This window comes from Hippocampus zosterae, chromosome 2, assembly GCF_025434085.1.
Source record: "Hippocampus zosterae strain Florida chromosome 2, ASM2543408v3, whole genome shotgun sequence".
NCBI classification, from domain to species: Eukaryota; Metazoa; Chordata; class Actinopteri; order Syngnathiformes; family Syngnathidae; genus Hippocampus; species Hippocampus zosterae.
This window is the reverse complement of record NC_067452.1, coordinates 32,408,251-32,431,714: the sequence shown is the minus strand read 5'-3', so window position 1 is coordinate 32,431,714 and position 23,464 is coordinate 32,408,251. Positions and strand designations below refer to the sequence as shown.

General features: G+C 39.6%; 1 protein-coding gene across 3 annotated transcripts in view; it reads right to left on the bottom strand.

Moving 5' to 3' along the window:
• hdac7a (histone deacetylase 7a) overlaps positions 1–23,464 on the bottom strand; it is a 58,183-nt gene that overhangs the window by 16,994 nt on the left and 17,725 nt on the right. For all 3 annotated transcript variants that reach the window (XM_052059730.1, XM_052059732.1, XM_052059731.1), the window contains exons 3-10: positions 7,219–7,397; positions 6,237–6,327; positions 5,689–5,809; positions 4,238–4,338; positions 3,366–3,488; positions 3,161–3,270; positions 832–933; positions 246–417 (exon numbers count right to left, since the gene is read on the bottom strand). In XM_052059730.1, the coding sequence (XP_051915690.1) occupies positions 246–417; positions 832–933; positions 3,161–3,270; positions 3,366–3,488; positions 4,238–4,338; positions 5,689–5,809; positions 6,237–6,327; positions 7,219–7,365 (967 nt within the window). In that variant the 5' untranslated portion in view covers positions 7,366–7,397. The remainder of the gene's footprint in view (positions 1–245; positions 418–831; positions 934–3,160; positions 3,271–3,365; positions 3,489–4,237; positions 4,339–5,688; positions 5,810–6,236; positions 6,328–7,218; positions 7,398–23,464) is intronic.

The window sequence follows — 23,464 nt, the reverse complement described above, 5'->3', positions numbered from 1 at the left end:
AATGCACATGTCAATTTCGGGCAAAAACCCTTTTAGGTTAGAATTGGTTCCTGCTAATAATCACCACTAGATGGCAGAGAAACACTGACAGGAAAACAACTCATTGGGGAATACAAAGAGACTGTGTAACGCCATACACAAGGCGCATCGGATTATTGGGCGCACTGTCGGCTTTTGGGAAAATTGAATGCTTTTAGTTACACCTTATAGTACGGTAATAAATACGGTAACTCTGTGTGTCTTACCAGTGACCAGGGGAGCGTGCATTAGTCCAGACGGCTCCAGGATGATCACGGGAAGTTGTGAGCTCAGCTGCCCCGCTTGATCCTCTCTACTCAGCGGCAACAAGACCTGCGGGGCCCCGGCTGTGACCAAGGGCCCTCGAGCAAACTTCAGGGAGGACAAATCACCTTCAACCTGTATAATCGAAATATGTGTTGCGTTATGTTAATTTCTTACACGTAGATTTAGACACATACATACATCCTGATTTATAAAGCGCTTAACAAAACAGTTAACATGAAGTAAAACAATAAACACAACACATAAACAAACAAACAAACAAATCTGATGATGGCACTTGACTTTTGCAGTCCTACTGAATGTATAAAATTGACAACTGATACCTCTTCTACAATTCTCCAGAATTTAAATACAATCAATGATGACGAAGTGTCATAAAAATAGAGTGCTATAGTTTCTAGATTTTTGAAGTACAATGAAAGACGATGTGTGCTGAAGAAATAACGACAAGATCCATTTGCCAATACATTTGTGGCCTTCCGGTATCGGAGATGTGATAAATATTATTTGTTTGAGTGCCAAGCTTACCCTGGCATTGGCTGGTAGTCCCAGCGTAATGGTGGGCAGAGTGGAAGGACTCTGGATAGTAAAGTTTGCCAGAGTGCCATCTCTGAGCAGCAGCTTCTGTGCCTGTAAATGCCAAATATGGTGGGTTATTCTCTCTTCTCCCCCCCCCCCCCGAAAAAACAACAACACACATGCAAAGGAACATAAATGCCAACATTTAAAGCAGAAAATGACAGTTAGGGAAACAGAACTCAAATAGTCGTGAATGTAACTCACAATTTTTTGTTGTAAATTGCCCTTCGTAAAGTGTAGCTTTCGAGCAATGTAAGGACATAATTAAACACATTAAATTGCATGAATCACACAAACGCAGCAGGTGTGACACCGGTTGCAATGTTTTTGACTTTTCTGTGATTAAATCAATTATGTATAAACAGCTGACACACACGGCACTCCAGCAGGCTTTTGTGCCTCTGCATCAATCATGTCATTACTCAGTGTCTGGCCACACTTGAAGCACAGGGGTTGACTTTTCTTATAATACGTCTGCTTATTTGAAACCTGCGTAGTTTTCCATGACATAAGACAAATTACACTTTCCGGAGGAGGTCAAAAGTGTGATCGATTCATCAGGCATTGATGTAGTGGTTTAGTGAACCACTTTCCAAAATAAGGCATTATAGGGCTTTTCAGTTGGCCCGTTCTCACAAGAATTGAAGAAGAAAGGGACTGCATCCCATTAAAAATAAAATACAGTTTTAATAATTGGGATATCGCAGTCATGTTTTTTTGGCATCCGAGTTTTAGGTTTTTTTCTGTCGATCGAGAGCCCCAATGTGTGTTATGAAAAAAAAAGAGCATGCATCCAATTTTTCTCAAATTAACATAGAAATATGCATATAAACATTGCATAAACATCCAAGTGTATATAGGTTAGATATATTTATATTAAATGGACCATTCCTCTCAGACCAACTCTCAAAAGCAACTCAAAAGTTCTACATTTTTTCAGCACTAAATTTGATGATACTGAAAATGCGTATTGGGCCATCTCAGTTACACAAAAACTCTTTGTTGCTTGTGAGCATAAAATGAGCAAAAACAGAAACCATGACATTGACACTAACTGAATGTTAACGTTAAACACAATACTCTATTTATCTGCCGTATCTACAAAAAATATTTTCATGTTATTGCGACGGGACACATATGGCATCAATTTGGTTGAACTTTAACACAGAATGAGGGAATTCTTAGTATGACTGCATTTGATTTGTTCTGTGGTAAACAACACATTGACATCATTTGGCTAAAATGAAGAGCACACTTCAGTTGTTGGGTACATGTGTGATCTCCCTAATCTAGAAACAGCACGATTGATTTATGACCTCATTAAAACAAACCAGTGGGGAACAACCAGATATTTACGCTCGTATATTTACACTCCTATTTGAACTTGTGTTTGAAGTGACTTCCCTTGCATGTGTCACAACTGCCAACCTGTCTGTCGCTCTCGAGACTCTTTGACAAAGGCGTAGAGTGAGGAGGCTTCTTTTTCTCAGGCAAGACAGACTTATTTAGCAGTGCCTTTAACTTGCCTTTCCTCCCAAAAATAAATAAATACATAATAATAATCTTTGAAGAAAAACCCACCACTCTGTGTCTGCCTGCAGGACAGCTCTGTGTGTGTGTGTGTGTGTGTGTGTGTGTGTGTGTGTGTGTACGTGCGCGCGCGCGCCACTAACGACACAACTATCCATCCATCCACCCATTTTCTGATCCGCTTCATCCTCAAGAGGGTCGCAGGGTGGTGCTGGAGCCACCCCGGTGGACCAGCCGATTGCAGTGCACACGCAGACGAACAATTTAGCATATTTTTGGAATGTGGGAGGAAACCGCAGTACCCGTAGAAAACCCACACAGGCATGGGGAGAACATGCAAACTCCACACAGGGAGGGAGGAGCCAGGATCGAACCCACGACGTCTCCACTGTGAGGTCAATGCACTAAACACTCATGCACAGGCCTGCCACTATACAACTACTTAAAAAAAAAGGTAACGTTGTTAAAAATAAACTATTATGATTCAAGTTGGCAAAATATTACTTATTTTGTAGCTTTGTGGCCTTTAAATGTTCAGAAAATTAATACAACGGATCATTTTCATCCAATACGTATCCGGCGAAAATCAGGACATTGGCCCCGATTCCCAATCACGTGATTTGACCGGGGCATCCCAAGTAAATAACATACGCTGTTTTCGAGTTGATTTACAAATGATGTAAGAATAATGAGCTCTCTGTCTCCTTAACTGTGTGTCTATAATATCTGTCTGTGTCCATTTGTTCACCTCATGCGAGAGGCCACCTGCAGATGGCACTATCCCATTTTCACTGGGAAGACTGTCATTGGGGGAGCTACAGCCAGAGACTGGAGTGCTGCTGCTGCTGGGAGATGAGTCTGCCGAGACCCCACATGGGGAGAAAAAAAAAGTCAGACTCATTTGGAATCATGGCATTGGAAAAGTTTGTTTTGATGTCAAATCGAGGATTTACCCAGTGTATCAGGTACTCGGTGTCTGATGGTGGGCGGTGCGCTCTCTTTGCGGGTGAGCGGGCTCTGGCGGGTGTTGAGATGTTTCTTCAGCTTGTGTTTCACTTTTAAATTGGGCTCAGATGCTTAATAATAAATAAATAAATAAATAAGTGATGAGATTTACTTGAGGTCATTCATTGATACAGTCGTGTCACATAAAGATGCTGCACTGATGCGACACAAACACAATCCAATCACAGATCGCTGGCTTCTTTTCCAAAATAATTTATTGAGCATTTCTACAAAATGGTGCAACGAGTAGAAAATCACTTGCTGATAGAGTGATTTTCATAACTTTCTGGCAGTCGTATTTGTTTTTTAATAAGGTCCATTTACTTTCACTCCCTTGTCAATATAGTTACTGAGTCAAGTTTACTTTAAATATCCATTCATTTTTTGTAACGCATGTCCTCATTGTTGTCGCAGGGAAGCCTGAATCTATTCCAGCTGACTTTGCGCATTAGGCAGGGTACACGCTGGAATGATTACCAGTCAACTGTAGGGCTCATACTGCATTGGAAAGCGACCACTCACACTCACATTCACATCTATGGACAATTTACAGTCTTGGAATGACCTCAGATGCATATTGTTGGAGTGTGGGAAGAAGCTGGACTACCCGGAAGAAAAGCCATTCAAGCAGAGTGTGAAAATACAAACCCCACACATGAAGGCCTTAGCTGAAATTTCAACCTCAAACCTCAGAACTGGGAGGCAGATGGCAAGCACAAGTCATCTGTGCTGCCCTTCGTTCCAATTGATAGATTTTATATATCAAACCTTCAGAATCCACTGACATGATAACAACATCCTGAGTTACTGTGTATTTTACCTGCCCTGCGTAGACGTGTCCCTTCTGAACCCTCTGGAGAAGGCAGCGAAGGAGATAAAACCGGGGGGTGGGAGGAAACATTCTGGTCCGGACCCAGTTTACTGAGAACACACAGCACAAATCCAAATTAAACCATTTGACCTTGAGGTGGGTTATCCGTAATGGAAGTCGACAAAATGTGACAAACTGACAATGAGTTTGTGTTTGTGTTATGCGGTCCAGAATAAGTCGTGATTTTTACAATTTAGGGACATAAAAAAACAGTACACAATTTTTTTTGATGAAGATCTACTGCTAAAAGAGATACTAGGGCTGGGAGAAAGAGAAGCAAACACCACCCCCCCCGACTAATTTGGCTAAATCGACCGCAAAAATTGCCCGACACAGAAATGACTGAAAACTATAATTGCTTATTTTAAAACCCATTTATGACACCAGGAACCAACATTTGACCACGCACGAATGTTTGTTGCAGATGGACGGTCCCACTGAGCAATACTCCAAAATTTAAAAGATGCCCAAGGTTTGAGGCCGTTTTAAATTAAAAATGAACAAAATGTAGTTGTATGTAACTGCTACAAAGCGCCATTGGTGCTTGAAAACGGGAACATTTACATGTGATGACAAGGCAGGCGCCAACTAACTAGAGGGAATAAAAACTCAGCTTTGATGATTTGAAAGCAAACTAGTATTGAACAAGTCTCGTCACAGCACGTCCCATCACTAGTTAATGGGAGCAAAGCGCCTTCCGCTTAATTATTGTGACCGGTTAAACTTGTCACATTGCATGTTTTAGTTTCTCAAGCTAGCTTAGCATAGCTTGTTCTACCAATACACCGCTAAGCAGTGATCGAGTGCGAGTGTAAGGTGATTATTTTGGGAACAGTTAAGGAAAAATAAAGAACAGGCCAGTGTGACATTCACGGGAGGATATTTCATTTTAAATTTATTTAAGTCTTCATTTTTTTGTTGTTCTACTCTTCCTTTCATAACTTTGCTGCTGTGAATCTGGAATTTCTCCATTGCGAGACTAATAAAGGTTTTCTTAATGTCCACTGCCAGCTGGCCATTGGCGCAGCCGAAATGGCAGCGAGGGGCACTTGGCCATTTATAAGAAAATATTGTTTATTTTTAAGTGAGTATAGTCTTAATATACATCGGCTTGGCAAACTGAAGTGTTTTATCACTCAATGTGGTGATAATCAATGGAATAATAGGATCGGATAATCAATTCCAAAAAGATTCATTTAGTGACAGCCCTAAGACATAACGTTCCTAGCATGTCTCCAATTATAAATGAGGATTATTTTAAATATCTGTAGATCAGTTTGATTTGCAGCAAAGCCAAAGCAAAAAAATAATAATAATAATCATGAATTTGAATATACTGTATAGAGTAAATGCATTACGCAGATACTGCACTGCCAACTTGTGTATGTATCTTGAGTCACCTGTATGTCACTGGCGTAGAAGTCAAAGTGTTGGAATTTGTTCTTTCCAGTGCCGCTTGCTTCTGCTTCTTCAAGATGACTTCCTGGAGTTTTTGTTTAACCAGTGAACTGGCCACTGCACCTGTTCGTTCAACCAAACAAAAATGCATCAGAAAAAAAAAGTCAGACATTTTCATGAAACAAAACAGAAGATGCTTCATAATATTCCTTAGAAATGGTTATTAGTTAAATATGTAAAATGGCTCCTAATAATTCTGTATCAACTTTTCGTGAATATGTTGCCCCAAAGTCTGATGCATGCTTAGGTCACACTAGTGTTGTGTGTGTATATTGGTGCATGTGTGTACAAAGAGGTGACAGAAGGTGTTTAAGTCAATATTGACCCAATGACTTGTGCCAATATTCAAAGCTATATTTAACTCCGCTGTTGTAGCTCCACCAGTCAGGTTATATTTAACTAAAAGCAAACAGCCTTGTGAAAAAGAGGAAAATGGTTCGATAAAATGTGTGTGAGTGTCTGCTTGTGTATAGCTTTTGAACAGACTCACTTTGTTGACTCTTGTCCTTGTTTTTGAGCTGCTGCAATTCTTGTTGCTTCTCGTGGTGTTCCTGTTCACGTCTGCGCTGCTCCATATTAAACTAAACGTTCAAACATTTGCATTTTACTTTTAAAATAAACATGGTGCTGTTTTGGAATGAAATAAATAATTTCCAAAATATTTCAATGAACTGAAATAAAGATAGAATACAACATTTTAAAATGACAATACCATATTTCCTTACAAGTGGATTTTTATTCATTCAACCATAGATTTTGCGGAGTTTCTATCGGGAGCGAGGCCTGTATTTGTGTAAACTAGGTGTTAACAAAGACTTTTTGTTGTCCACGACAGTTGTAGTACTGTGAAAACTGTTATAACACAGTGTTGTAAAGCGTGCTGTGTTGTAATCGGAATAAAGTTCTCGTGGACAAACCATTTAGGCGACAAAGATGGGCTCTGACTACCGTTCCTCATCACCAATCCCGGTGGAGGAAAGATCGAAAAGCGAGGAAACGATCATCCTAGCTGGCGCGACAAACCACAATGCTCACTCACAACCGGCCTATTTTTGGTTTCATGAATCCGCGCAGATGTATGGAACACTCAGACGTATCAAACTCCGAGGTCGGGCAATGGTGGCAAACAGGCGGGTTGAAAGTTGATTTCAAAGACAAGATGCACAAACCATGATGATATCTCAAGCTTTAAATGTAGCTTTCGAATAGTCGACTCATCAATTCATCGGTTAAACGCCTACTACAAACACGTTTATAGGACTTAAGTTTCATCATTTTATCATCCTCCCTTAGAGTGTGCAGATTACTCCATACTTTTGATTAACATAGCAAATGAATTTATATCTGGAGTAATTGACACACAGCGCCCATTCGAGAAGGGGCCGCTATTTACGGAAATTTGGTATAAATTCACCCCCCACCCCCAAAAAAGTTTTACAATAGGTATGAAAGAAAGCATTGATTCTTTGTACCCGTATGTGCTGTTGAAGCTGCTGTTGGGAGAAGGACGTGCGGGACTGTTGGGGAAAAGGGCTGAGAAGCAACGGCGGGTGCAGTGGCGTAAGGAGTGCCGTGTCGGAGCCAGGGCGCATCCCCCGCTCTCCCACCCTGAGATCCATGGGAAACAAAGTGACGCACAACACACAGGAATCTGCAAGGCAGGAAAGGAGACGCAACAATTCATAGTATCTTTCACACTTTGTTCGCTCCATCCTTAAGTGGACCTTAACAACAATGACATCAATCACATTGGCAACAGAACTGTTGTTTCCACTGCTCCACCAAGTTACCAGTAAATTAATTGAATTCACTCACAAACAAAGCAAAGAAACAAACAGATGGCGGTAAAAACAGGACATTATTACACATTGTGTATATTATCTGAGCCCAGTTTTTAAGCCTTTAATTTTGCTGAGATGAGAAGATGCCCCTACCACATTTGTACAAAACATACGACTTCGGATCGGATAATAAAACCACTGTCATTTGAATATCAATCCTCGTGGCAACAAAAAGTTATTTATGCAAACATTAGTTTTTTCGAGCACCATCTGCGTCAAATATAAAGCTTCACAGTCCCATTCAAAATTCCCTGAAAGCACAACTTTAATTGCACAAAACCGCTGCCAAAACATAGCATTACACGCTAGACTTAAATTTAGAAAATCAAAAGACTGACTCTGCGAGGCACTGTAATTTAAAATGTCTGCTGACTTTAAAGAGTGCAACGTCTCATCGGTGTCATTTCTAAAACCCTTTTTCACTCCTTTGGCTGTCTGGCCCTGACGTCGACTCACACATATTTCCATGTTCTTTGCATGCTGTTGGGCATATTTGCATTACAGGGTTGAGTCAATGGGAACGATTGCCTCATTTGGCTGGCACTGAAAACAGGATCCAGGAAGGGAACAGCTTGGGAAAATACTGGATGGGGGTGGGGGTTGCGCAAAGACACATACACACACGCCTTGAAGAAATTCATTGTGACATCATCGATGTGCTGCTGCGGTTGGTCGTGAAATGTCAACCTGCAGTGTGTGAAGTAAATACCACTCATTGCCATGGTAGATTAGAACAGAATCTAAAGTAGCGCTTTGCAGTCATGTGACACAGTGAGTGCTGCAGTGTCAATCCTTCATCAGAGGAGGTGTCAAGGTACACAGCCTGAATACAGGCCAGGATTGGAATGAAAGACTGTTTGTCTTACACACACACACACACACCTCATGGTAATGCCTAATGAGAAATAGGGCAGTTATCATCACTGGGAAGGAGGAGAATAGGCTTAGATGAAAAAGAACACAGCGTTACAAGTGGGAATACCAGTATTTCTCCCTGACTCCCAGTGGTTATAAATACACCCCGGTCTAACATTTACTAACAGTTGATCTTTTGTGTCTGCAAGGAAAAACAAAACAAAACGTGCCTACACACGCAAGAAGACTCACAACAGATAAATCCTGAGAAGACACATCAACTTTGCGGTTTCTGAGAGTGTGACTGTTTTTTGTATTTGTATAACGATTATTGGAGATTTGTCATGCCGGATAAATTCTCACATGAGATGGAAGCAACCAGAACTAAGACTCATTCAAAGTAAATTTTTCACTTGCACATTTGTGAAGGGTAATGAATATACAGTTTATTTGTTTTTTGTTGTATTTTGTTTTCTTTGTGTATTTTTGTTGCTGACACACATCTGCTCCACACTTCAGATCGAAAGACTTACCACCGGAACAACACTGGCGAGTACAGGATGTAGGGATGATGCGAAAAGAAAATGTGATTGGCACACATCAGTAGGAAAAGTCTCTCAAAATCAAAAAATGGCATGAATTGGGGTTAGCCTCATGTCGCTATCATCAGATATTCCAATTGTCAAGTAGATTCATATCTACGGCAGCAGGAACACGGAATGGAACGAGGGCAGCGATGCAAAGTGACTAATGTCCCCTGCTTGGCACATCCCACAGAAGAACAGGCACACCTGGGAACAGGTGGGTGCAATAATGGGGTATGAAAAGGTTGTTCACCTCTCGGATGTGGAGTGGAGGCAACGTTCCCTAAAACAGACTGCCGTATTTTCCGCACCCTAAGGCACACCTAAAAGTATTCCATTTTCTCAAAAGCCGCCAGTGCGCCTTATAATCCGATGCGCCTAATAAATGGATCAATATTCTGATTTCTGGACATTGTATTTTAAATGTTCTATAAAGTGCTTTGTTACAGCTGCAGCAGTTGTGAAAGTGCTATATAAATAAAACTGTATGGTATTGTATTGTATTCCTTTAGCGTAGCTCCATCTAGTGAATGCATAATGCAACTGCAGCCAGTAGCAACTGAAGCCTGTAGCATCTATGCACGTTACAAATGCGGTGCACCCTATATCTGAAAACAGTTTTAAAATAGGCCGGTGCACCTTATACTCCAAAGTGCCTTATAGTGCGAAAAATACGGTACTTTCAGCAATACAATACATATGGTGTATTTTACAACGCATTTCACAGATGTGAAAGTTATTTGACACTTGGAAATTGTTTTAAAGAAAAAAAGTGATCTTTAAGACTTTACAATAGGATTTGGTCCATTATCGTACTGTAATTTCTAATAGAAGGTCCTTCAGTTACTATGAACCAAAACCGCACTCAATACATGCACTGGATCCTCAAGTGGAGAAATAGTCTTTTTAACCACTTGGCAGCCAGGCTTCCCAGTGAGTGGATACACAATGTCCTTTGGCTTGTAAAATAACTGATAATAACATACTTCCCCATGCAGGAAACAGTACTTTAAGCCTCGAAAAAACTGTGTAATTATTCTGTCAGTGACCCTGTGCAACCACACTTATTATTCCCCACTGTCATTTTCTCAACCAGGCATTTGAAGCTAAAATGTTTGGATATCTGCTTAAAGATGATATTCGCTTACAGTCTATTGTGTTGATTGCATTTAAATAGCATTGTAATCCTGACAATAGAACGTGTTGTGTCAGCAAGGAAGGATGACCTCTACAAAGCCTTCAACTTTGGGAGGGTAACGAAACAAAATGAAACAAATAGCCACAAATTATTCCATGGAGTTGGCAGAGTGGTTGTGATTGTCCACAAAATCAAGACAGTTCAGTCAATTTGACTGTTTTTCTTAAAAAAAAAAAAAAAGAAAAGAAAAAGAAAAAAGTCCTTGTGAAGCACACAAATGTGTTGCACATTTGACACACCGCAGAGTGTTGCCAACAAAAATAAGAATTAAGTATGTCAAATGTGGTTTCAAGAACATGAAGAACAATACCATCGTGTCCGTTCTCAAATGCAGTGGGTGAGTCGACTGAGCGCGCTAAAACCACACCCTGCTCAACTGTCAAATACCACTTTTATAACATCAGAAATGGCTGCTAAAATGGTCTGGCAACTTGCTTAAGGCTGGATCTCACTGTGCGGCGAAGGTTCGCAAATGTGTGTGCCTGTGGCGAATGTTCTTTTTTTTTCTTCAAGGTTCGTTCAAGGCCGCAAAGACAACAATATTAATGTTCTCAAAACTGTTTGCGACCCATAGATGGGGATTCGACTCGAGTTGGGACTCGATTTGCTTGCCAAAATCGAGAATGACTTGACTTGATTTAGATTTGAACTACATCATTTGACAATTCGTCTTGATTTTAGTTTGAAGCCTGGATTTTGACCCAGTTGGCCTTTTTAGAAGAAAGGAAAAATAAAAAAAAATAAAAAAGAGTGCCTGACAACAGCGTAATTTCGTGGTGACATAAACACCACCAGTGTGGCAGCAACTACAAGGATTATTAAACTGAATTAATGGATTATTTTGTTGATGATGTTGACAAAAATAGAATGGCATACAGCATAGTTTGGACCCCACGGGATGCATACAATTTCTAACTTCATTGGTCCTCACAAAACCAAGAGACAGATAAGCTAACATTAGATTTTAGCAAGCGATAGGAACACTTGTTTGACCCAACTACCGCTTCCAATACCGAATAAAAATTTTTTTGCTGGCAAATGACTCACTACCATCATTTTCACGGACCAGTACTTTTCCAAAAAATGCAGCAAAGCAGCTCAAATGTGTCAAAAAGGGTGCAGTGCTCAGGTTGCCATTACTGCATAATTAAAGAGTAGAATACAAATCTTGACGGATTGTTTGTCACCCTTTTTTTTTAACCTTAGTGGAAGTCCATGAATATAAATCTAAAAAGATTGTGACGCAATCTTTCTGTCATTTCCCCAAGTATATTTTGCCGACTTAGAAAAAACAAAACAAAAACAAATTATTTTGAAATGTTGATGGTTGAATGTGCCCCAGTTGATGCCCGTCAAGAAACCAAAGGGGGGGGGGGGGGGGGGTGATAAATATGGTGTGCAGGTATTTGCTGGGAATGAATGCAATTACAGGGTTCGCACTCTTCCACTTGCTTTTTATTTATGGACCTTTTAAGGACTTGTGAGGGCTAATTTTGCCCTTTTTTAAGGACATTTTCTCCATTCAACAGGGGATTCACAGTAGATTTAATGCCCTCTCAGCAATATGCGGGCTGAACAGAAAGCCACATATCACTGAGCTGGTGTTCAAATCCTTGCTGCCAAAGGAAGGGCACTTTTTTTAGGTGCAATCAGCTAAACCTTTATTTGATATACTGTATGACAAATTTTAATTTTTCTACCTTACAGGTAGGAAAACGAAAAAAAACTTGCATTCTTAAATAAAGTACACTAAGAAAAAATTAAATTTAGAAAATATAAAACGTTAATGTATTTTCAAATAAAAATACATGTTTAAGGATTTTTATTGATTTTAGAAGCTTTCCCTGAAAATTAAGGACAATTAAGAATATAATTTGACATCTTTTTTTATGGATTTTTTTAATGGAAACTGAATCAGACAGCATTCATTCATGATATATTACAGCACTGTCTGCGTACGTGCTCATTATGCAATGACTACCCAGCATTCTGGCTCAGTTTCGTCCCAAGCCTTTTGCCATAAACTTGTGGTGTGTAATGTTTTTGACTGGTTCAACAGGTAAGACAAGGACAATGCACGGCCTCTCTCACAGCACAATTGAGAAATAAACACAACAAAATGGAAAGACAAGAAAGACAAAAGGTAAAGTGACAGGACAACCTGTCAAAAGACAAGAAATGTGACAAGCTTCGGGTTTGCCGATCTTGTCTATGAGCACACACTGAAAAAGGCACAATATCGCAAACTGTATGACAGATATCCATTCTCTACCAAGTCAATAAACAACCAGGCAGATAATAAAACTGTGTGGTGAAATAAACCAATTGGTGTAATCGTTTACAATATGGTAATATTGGCCAATATAACCAAAGGCTTGGAAAATTCGTTTCAACCAGGTTTGATCAATTAGTATTAAATCTATTTTTTTTTGTAATTATGTCATAAAAGAAACGGAGGGGGGCGGGGTCATCAAAATGGGACATCCTGACAATGCAGGGAAGCTTCTCTAAATGCCAGGAGACCGACAGCAGTGCACAAGCACACATGAATATACTAGAATTGACTACATATATTGACAAGATGAAATTCAAACACTTAAAAAAAACGTCATTATTGTTAATTAAGTATTGTTGTAAAACCCAATATATGTGCACAATATATACGATATTTCAGACATGACGGGAGTCTGGATTTTCCATTCAAGCTTCTGAAAAGACAACTGACTGACATGCGGCACAAATGTCAGTAACTAGACCCAAAGATTTTACACGTCAGATTCGTGAGCATTCATTAGTCCTGTGGTCCCTTTATGCCAACTGAACACAGAATGATGCGATCGAACACAACCAAATGGGCACGGTGCGTCCATGGTAATGCGCACATACATTCCATCATACATTGGAAATATTGTCACATCTTCTCAGAGTCGGGATTTCCGATTTTTCCCTCGGTGGCACTTCAAAATATTGTTTTGGATCAGAACACCGAGAGTCACGATATTTTTTGTTGTTGCAACGAGTTTGGGATTGGGAGTACCGGTAGGTCAATCACTTCACTTGGTGTGCAGCTGGTCTTAGCCACATTGGCAGCTTTGACTCATCATGGTCAATCTTGTGTCTCACAAAGCAGTCGGAACATAAATACGTACAGCTTCCAATTTGGCAGTAAGGTTTATTTTTCAGTTTGTAGTCGGCATTTTTCATTCATTCGGCATCATGTTTCTTAAACAAGGTTTAATATTGGTAAATAATTAAATTAAATTATTTTAATAAAAGTAAATACTTTTAATTGTGTAAAATACACTTCAGCAAGAATGTCATGTGTTCGTGCAACTTCGGAGGCATATTTTTTCCCCCAAAATTGTGGTTGATTTCAAAATTGTGTGATAATAACTTTTGGGGTTCGGCCGTATTTTTCAAGAGTTTAAATTCATGCATATTCCAGAATTTCGAGGACCCCTGTAATAAAGTCACAGTGTGTTTGTCTAGTAAAGTAACAGCAGCATGGGTGTCATACTCACAGCTGACTCTAAAATTACACTCCACACTCCCCTTTAGTCATCTTTTACAGACTGCCACATCCTCTTTTTTCTTAACTCCTTCTCTTCCTTCGTCTTGCTCAAAAAATGTTTCATCATCACAATATCGTGACAGCTTATCGCCTTCAAATGCCATTCAAAATTTAAGTGGAAAGAGAGAGAGAGAGAGAGAGAGAGATTTGGGCATCAAAACGAAAACTATAAATGTCGAGAGAAGCAAGATAATTATTTGATGATAACCTCATGTGTCATACTTTGGTCAGTAAACACAGATCAGGCTATGCACGCTCCATAATCTTTACAATCCATCCCATTAACAACTGGCATGGCAACCACGGTAACGGGGCGGTGGGGGGAGGGGGCGAGCAGGAAGTCAAGTCTATAAAAACACAACAATGAGAGCACCCGGGCGGCTTCCTGTTTGAGAGCTGAGTTTAGATGCACATTTCCTCCCCTTTCTATGCCCCAGCTGGTGTTGTCATGTTGCTGCCACTGTGCCCTTGAGCATCTGATGTGCACGCCTTGGCCTCCCAGGGGAAAGTTTAATATAGTCATTGAGACAAGAATAAAGAAGAGTTTCACCACTAAGCGCTTCAGTAAGCTGCAGTGATAGTCATCTGATAAAAAATGTGTGTGTATTCAAATATTCATTTGTCACCACATACACTTGTTAGCCCATCTCTGGCATTTTACATTGTGCGTTAGCCTTGTGCTCGCGGTTATGCAAATATGACAACAAACTGTCAGAGTCAATGAATAGCTTGAAGTTTAACTTCTGAAGAAAATTGGTGCCAAACTGGTGCTTGTCACGCAGTGAGTTGAGTTTGCTGCCAACAACGAGTGCTTGTATCAGACATTTTTGCTGGCAAATAAAGGTGAAAATAAATACATTATTATTCATCTTCCTAACCGCTTGATCCTCACTAGGGTCGCGGGGGGTGCTGGAGCCTATCCCAGCCGTCTCCGGGCAGTAGGCGGGGGACACCCTGAATCGGTTGCCAGCCAATCGCAGGGCTACATTATTATTATTACAAAATAATATTCTGAGCTACGGCTCCTAATCCTACCTATTTTTTTTTTAAATTTGTAATTGGGTCACTCATTCACCTTATTTTCCCCATTATATTTCATCCCTGTTTGAGATGGTAAAAATGAACCCAGTTCTGGTATGTCATAGCAGAGGGAGAGGAAATATGTTTAAAAAAAAGACAAACTTCCATTTTATATGGAGGCCTTGGCCTTTATGCAGTTAATTTTAACAATGCAAAGTCCCAAATAATGAACGGATGTTATTGAAGATCTGATTGACAATGGATGTGTAATTTCAGTGAACCTAATCGGAGTAATGAATTAAGGTCAAAATTGGGTAGCCACATTTGGAGTTACAGACTAATAAAATGATTTCAAAGAAAAAGGAAAACGGATGCCTTGATGGCATTGTGAGTTATGTGGGCACGATACTTTACTTTGATTGCCATTGTTACAAATTGGTGGGACAACATAAAGGATTCATAAAATATCAGTGCCTTTATTACAAAGATTAAAGTATTTAATAAGTGACCCAGAATGATTGCAACCCATATCCCAAAACACAAGTATTTTCAACAATTCCACAAAGCAACAGAAACCTCAATTGTGGCGAGAACTGCTTGCAGAACTGAGCTTCAATAAATAGGTTTAGGTTGGCAACATTCCTAAGAGCCCATGTAAGAATCAGAAAGAAGACACCCAAGGTGGGTTATTTTACCTGACAGCTGCTGGTTTTGCAATGTTATATGTGCACCTTTTAAAATTTGCAGGCAGATGCTTTACCAAAGACCACCTGTTGATCAATTATCAAAAATGTCTACACCGAACCGCAGTAGGCGCTCATGCTTTAAAATAAAGAAAGACATAATTCACAATGCTCCCTTTTCCCTTGACTGACCAAAACATGTTTTCCCTCAAGCGTCATCTGTCTACCAAGGCAAAAGATGAATACAGTCAGAGCTCAGAGTATTTACTGAAAAAGTGCAAAGAGCTGAAAAAAACCCATAGTCACACACATAGTTGCTTAACAAGTCTTGTGCAACACAGGATCTCTATGAATAGTCTCGTAGTGGAAGTGAAGGTCACATGCTCTTTAAGCTGGGGCACTCAGTTCCAAGAAAAAAAAAAGACTTCACAAGAGTTGCCAAATATTTGATTTGCGTAAGTGGAGCTGCGTAAGTTTGACCGTAGAACTCACTATTTGTATTTCTATTATTTCCTATAGGAGATAATTCAAACAAATCTGATGTCGACCAGTAGGCTGATGTGATTATGTTTAGTTGGGTGGTATCTTGTAAAAAGGAGAAGAGCCAACTGTTATTTCCTTACGGTGCCTATGCAATATTGGTGAACCAACCTAGACACCTCTCGTGTTGAGTTAGCATTAGCATGAACACGAAAATTACCATTCCAAATAAATCATAGTGCTTACACAAACTAAACAAACTGTTTCACTGGATGATTTTTTTTCAGACCGTAATATGAAACAACACAAAATAACAAAGAGCTGATATACCGTAAATATCAACACTTGACTCTGGAGCACAAAGTCCCTTATGCTAATATGAGTAACAACAACTGTTTTACAAAGACACGTCATAACAACAGTCTATAAACATTCCACGGGTCGCTGTCAACTTCCACCTGACTCAATGGGCCAATTTGCCTGAAGCCAGACGCGACCACGCACGTACACAACCACACTCACTGCATGCTTCTGTCAGAGCCACCAGGTGTGTAACAACGATTGACAAATGACCCCCCCACCCCACACTCTATCTTCTGTTTAGACATCACACACAGCTAAGAGGTCCACTCACAATCTTGGTGACATCCTCATCTCTGCTTGTTGTCTGAAACACAACACATTGCACTGATGACCTGACATTTTCACGGCTGCTGTTTGTATTTCAGCAGAAATCCAAAGACCAATGACACGTAACAAAACTGTATATATTAACACATAGTAGGGCAGAAATGGAGGATTTCAGTACCTTAGTTTAAAAAAAAACTGCTTAAGTCATTTTTTTAGGTCTCGAGTACCCGCTTATATGAGTGTACGGTGTCAGGAAGAAGAAGTCAAGCTGACCGCAGCAACAATTGTTCATGCTATGCATGACAGCAACATAACGCCAACTTAGTAAAAAAGCAAACGTCAAAATAAAATCATATAAGAGGCATCAATGCCTCAGTACTCTTATTTTTCCCAGTTGTTCCCAGCAGTGTGTCGCGGCATAACGCCTGATTTGACTCATCTTCTGTGACTGTGTTCGGTGGGGTTGTTTATTACCATCACAAACTGTTGCTACCGATGTGGACACATTTTCCCGAAATGTTCAATAACTAATTAAGGGCGCTAAAAAAGACAATTACGCTGACACTGTATTGTACGACGCCTGTTGCCAGTGTTTAGCGCGAGACGCTAGCAGCACGAGGGATGGCAGCACTCAAGTTAATAGATCTAAATGACTGTGACTTCGAAACTTACAGCCTGATATAGTTTGCGTTGCTACTGCTCATTTAAAAAAAAAAAGCCCCAAAAAACGGTTTACTCAAGTGTGTTATTTTAACTAGAAAAGTCACTACTGTGATTCTGACATCACTTAGTCTCATAGACCAACATTTATGGGGAGAGATTTATCTACAGTATGTGCTATGCACAGTTTCAACATAAGTATAATATCTTGTTTATCTAAAAATGAAAACCAGGTGACCGTTAATTATTAACTGCAAATTATTTTTTTGTCTGTGCATCAACCAAGCAATCCCGACTAAAGCAGCCTTAATCTTACCCACAAATCTTTCTCTTGGACTTCATCTATCTTCAGTTCTGCCGATCTCCTTCACATCAAACACATTCTCCACATTACACAATACAGATAAAGCCACTGGACACAGCAGCTAACTCTAAGGACAACTCCACTTTATCTTTGGACACAATCACAGACAGCGCACAGATGGTCAACCTTTATCACGCCCAACTTAAAGTACACATGTCCAAGAAACAAATGTTATGTTTAATAACCGTGATTCAAATGCTTATAAATAAAATGTCTTATCACTGGAATGTTGTCGCCAATATCATTCATTTCAATCATGCGTCCAGGGTGTAAATAAACCTCATTTCCAATGTATGCTCCAACCAAACACAGGACAAGCACTTTGGGTGAGGGATGGAAGGATGATTGATCTGGTCAGCGGCGTTAGAATGGGCAAGTCATGAAAAAGTGGCGACAAGGTGACTGATGCTTTGACAGCTTGAGGTGGTGGTGGTGAAGAGATGGGTACCTACAAAGAATTGCTATCAGCTTTTCAGCTGATAAACACAATGGTATAAATTGACTTATCTGGTTAGCTATTCGGCTGGTCTTCATACTTGGCCCGGTTTGATTTAACTCGAGTCAACCCTTAACATCGGATATAGTGGTAATGAATAGAAAATACCATGACCTTAGCGTCCTTAATCACTAATTAAGGGTGCTAAAAAAGATAATTACACCGACACTGTATTGTACGGGGCCTGTTGCCAGTGTTTAGCGCTAGAAGCTAGCCGTGCTAAAGATGGTGCACTCAAGTCAATAGACCATTGCTGTTTAACGGAAAAGTACACTGCATGATAATTAGATTTATATGATCGATGACATTTACAACACATTTCTTTTTGCGCTGATGATCAACGATACATATTTACTCACAGTAAAACAGGTGCTATTGCAGGTCAAAAGAGAGTGAAAATTAAGTCATTAGCCTTTGAATTTGAATGATATTAGCATGATTTGTGAACACGTTACGTCCAATTTCAGTGATGGTCTGAGTCAATGTTGGCATTAGCTGTAGTTTCTCAGCAACTTAGAGATGGCAGAGATGTGAGCGCTGTTATTCCATGTCATGAGTTGTCCCTCCATATTACTTGTGCTTGCGTTGACATTTATGGTCGTCCTTTGTCTATTTTAGGCCTTGGTCTAATCACAGTTGATTTTCTGTTGCTTAGCATTTTGTAATATTGGCTTGCAGCTCGGGAAATACTTTAGGAGAGTGTGCACAAAAGAGAGATAAGAATACGAGCTATAAAACGGTAAATGGCTGGGGTTCCCTGATCTAACATCTAAAATAATTCAAACTAGGCGATAACCCTTTTTATATATTTTATTTTATTTTTTTGAGCCTGTCATGGTTACAAGGCTGCTATCGGCCCGATACACATCTCTGGTATAGATACTCGCCCACCACTAATTAAAAATTGACATGTTCACTGAAATGGTACACTGTTGTGCCATAACATTTGTAAAACAACATATTTCAAATCACCAATAATGTAAAAGCACTCATATTTAACAAAGTCCGGTGAATTTGTGGAGACTCCTCTGCTGAGACTTAGTGTTAACGAGCTCTTTTGCACAGTTTCTGACATCCATCTTAAAAACGGGCCTTGAATGGAGCACACCACAAGGGTTATTAAAGGCTTTCACTCTGTGGGAGGGCATCACGGAAATAATCCAGTGATTCATCTTAGTCACTGAATGAAATGCTTAGACAATGAGTCCAAGTCTTAAAAGGTAATTCAAACCGTTTGGTTCACCTATATTTTCATAAACTGCCTCGGTAGATTTTTGTTCTCAACCGGTCCTTTCACAAACCAACTCAGTAAAGCCTTCTTCTGAATGTCAGCAGTTGTTTCTGGTGAGCAATTTTCTCAGCAACAGAAAGAGTAATTCTTGCTGAAGAAAAGACAAAAACAAAAAACAAATAATGCATTCAAAAGGACAATGGGCAGAGGCCTTGAACTTGTTAGGTAGACTGCCAATATATACGAAAATAAATACTGGAACGTGAGGAAATGTTTGTAAATTGTTTGAAATTCAATAAACATCCACATTATCCACTTAGTAGTTCTGATTTGATGAAGTGATGTGGTTATGTGCTGAATGATGTCTGTAGGCCCTCTTGGCATGATCACAGGATATATCTCGATGCATCTATCAGCACATCTGTCTCTGGTCGTTCTATTGATTCGTGTCAAGCTTGTCTTTTATCCGCCTCTCTGTGAAACTCAACAGGATCCAGATGAACTATTTTTTGTTTTTGTTTTTTTAAACCAGGAACCCAAACCTGAAGTTTTAGGGCTGCAAAGAGTAAATATATGGGCACACATTGTAAATGGACTTACAAAGTAACTACTCACATTTCCACAATTTTTTATTATATTACTGATAAATAGGGATCGGTACTGAACCCCGGTACGAAACTGGCCTCGGTTTTAAAACTGGAGTATAAATGAATTCCACCTTTAACGGTTATTTTAACGGTCCATATTTTCCGCATCTAAAAGAATTCAATTTCCTCAAAAGCCGACAGTGCGCCTTACAATCCCACGCACCTTCTATAAGGATCAATATTCAGATTTCTTGGACGTAGAATTTTAAATGTTCTGTAAGATGTTTTGTTACAGCTGCAGAGGTTGTGAAAGCTCTATACAAATAAAGCTGTATCTATTGTCGTACGTTTAGCATTGCTCCATCTACTGGATGCATAATGCAACCACAGCTACTATTGTAGCTTCTATTCTATGTGCCTTTTAATGCGGTGGGCCCTCTATACATGAAAACAGTTTTAAAATACGCCATGCAGAAAATACGGCAATTACAAATAAGTCATAATAAATGCACACGCAAGATTAATTAAAAAAAAGGGCAAATTACTGCTATAATTATGAATCTGAAAAACGTGAAAATTGTGAATATATTAGTGTGAATACGTTTGAGACAAATCCCTCCCCATACAAGAAGAGCAGACCACTAAAAGTTGAAGAAAATAACATTCACCCAAAAACAAAGCCTTTGTTTATTTTTGTGCCTTCTTTTAAAATTATATAAAATATGCAATCTTTGTTGCAGACAAACTTCTTGTTAGAGTAAAATATTAAGTATTGATATATTTCATGTAGACATTTTTCTCCAGTCATTGTCACACGTCACACCATATTAAACAACAGCATGCCTATTAAGACACCTTTACATCAGCAAATATGTTCATGCACCCCCCCCCCCCCCGACCGATACCCACAAAACCTGTGCTGGTGCAACGACCTGAAAAGATTTGGTTCCACGTGGGGTTCCAGTCCAAAAGTTAGTATGGTGCTGTGCCTTAATAGTGTGGTGGGCTAAGAAATTTGTGATCAGGAATGAGTACGATGTTCCGGCCATTCCATTTGGCACCATACATCACAATGCAACATTTTGCCAGGACATTTAAACAAGACATTCGTGGGAATACACACAGACAATGACAAAAACTGACGTGTTCACTCACTAACAAGCAGATGCAAACAGTCATACTTGAACGAAACATCGTGTTTCTCCCCTCCCTTACAACACTGCACTTTTTAAAGTCATCTGAAGCCATAAACATCACATGGGCACCATTCATCTCACGCACGCACGAGTCCGCCTATATGAAGCAATACCATTCCAAGACTAGCCAATCAGTGACGTGAGACGTCCATGAATGTTTGTTGTGGTTGCCAGAGGCTCAGACAATGTCAAAATAAAGCGATCAAAAACAGTCCGGTTCATAAAAGTCATTGGCATGCACTGTGTGTCTGTACAACCGGAGGACAAACCAGAAGGTTTACCCAGCTGACCACAGCAGGAAGCATTGAGCTCATAAGGCTAACGTAAGGTGACCCGATTTAAATAAATGGAAATGGATTAGCTTGTCACGATCAAAATGTTTTTGAGTCGATTATTCTATTGATTATTCCATTAATTAATCGAAGACTTAGATTTAAAAAATGGATTTTGCATTAAAAAATGATTAGCATCATGGGTTTTTTTCTGATCAATGTTTAGCAAGCGCATGACGGTTGATTATTTGGCACAGTTCAATGATTTAACAAAACCAAATAGAAAACGATTCAGCCATATCACATGAGAGGGATGATCGACGCACCAACCTAAGAAATTCCGTGCAGGCTCCAAATGCTGTACTCAAATGTGATGCTGGCGCACTCAAGAATCGGTGGCCCCTCGGGGAGTATAATACACATTACCCCTGGCATATCAAGTGATGTCATGCACCTTGGGGCAGCACAATTGAGCCGTTTGTTCAGTGGGTCAAAAATAGCCGTCTAGTGTTACAGCCATTACTAGACCGAGTCGTACATGATTTTTGTGCACACAAGGCCCAAGGGAGTAAGTGGCGCCAAATGATCAGCAAAGGTTAACAAGTCCCTGTGATCACAACAAAAGTGGCAAAAAAAAGTCTGTAACAGGTTTAATGACTTCAAAAAGCAGAAATCAACAAAACGTGGATAAAATAACCTCAGACCGAGCAAAACTGTCCAAAAGTTCATTTGGTTCAGTGGTAGTCATTCTCAGATGACAATACACTTGTCAGCTGACCCCACAAGTGCTTGAAAACCAAGACTGGTGAAAAAAAAAAACGAAACATGAGCACCACCACAGCTTCATCAATTGTGCCTGTTGTTATCGGTTGCCCCAGAAGCAAACACACGCATCCACAAGTGGCGAGATAAACGTGGAAAGAAAGAGCACCCGCATTTGCCCACATTATGTAAACTGATTTAAGTCATATTTTCCTTTGTTACAAGATTGGAGCAAGAATTTTAAGTCTCTTTGTGGGAATTACAGGGGACAGGACTGACTGGTTCTTACATAAATCTGATTGTGTTGCATCTGCACGCGAGTACGCACGTAGAGTGTACCATATATGCTTTGTGTACGAGGTGAAAATTAAATCGACCACACATATAGAATGACTTTGGCATTTTCTTTGACACAAGTGTGGTGGTCGGTAATCCGTCGCTACAACACGGTTCATCTTTCACAGTGTTGCCGTTTCATGTTTTTTTTTTAACAGCAATTGTGTTCTGCCTCCTGATTGGCTAAGGGACTGTCGACTAACATCAGCAGTCTCCGCGCCTCATCGCTGCAAAGCTGGCCAAAATTTTCACCATTACAAAACCCTAAATGTCGACAAAATGTTCTATGCGGTATTTCTAAAAACTGTCAGTTGTTTGTAAGAAAATATTTATATTTTCGGGGGGGGTTTAATGCTTGGGCTTGAAAAACGGTTTACTCATTGGTTTCATTCAATACAGTATTGTATTATACACGTAATAATATATATATATATATATATATATATATATATATATATATATATATATATATATACATACATACATATAAAAAATATATGTATATATATATTAAGATGAGTACTTCACGGATTTCCGTTACCATAGGGCTTTTGGGATGGAAATCGTACATGAGGGTGTCGAATAGAAAATGGGTCCTCAATAAATGGAAATAAGAAACAAAATAAGGTGCAATTTACGATAAATGAGGATGGGTGGAAGGATAGATGGATGGACAGATTTAGTGGGAATATGTAAAAGCTAGTTAAGACATGAACATAATTAGGTTGTTCTGAAACTCCGAAAATGTTTGTTGCAAATCCATTTTTTGACATTTGCATGACTATGTTGCGTAATGAACACGTCCAAATATGAATGCCCTCATTCGTCAACCATTATGATCTTACATCATTGTCCATCATAAAGTCGTATTTTTTTGGAACATTTTGCTAACTGCCTTAGTGGAAATTTGAAAAACTCAGATTCACAAAAAGGGAGATGAACAATGCCATCC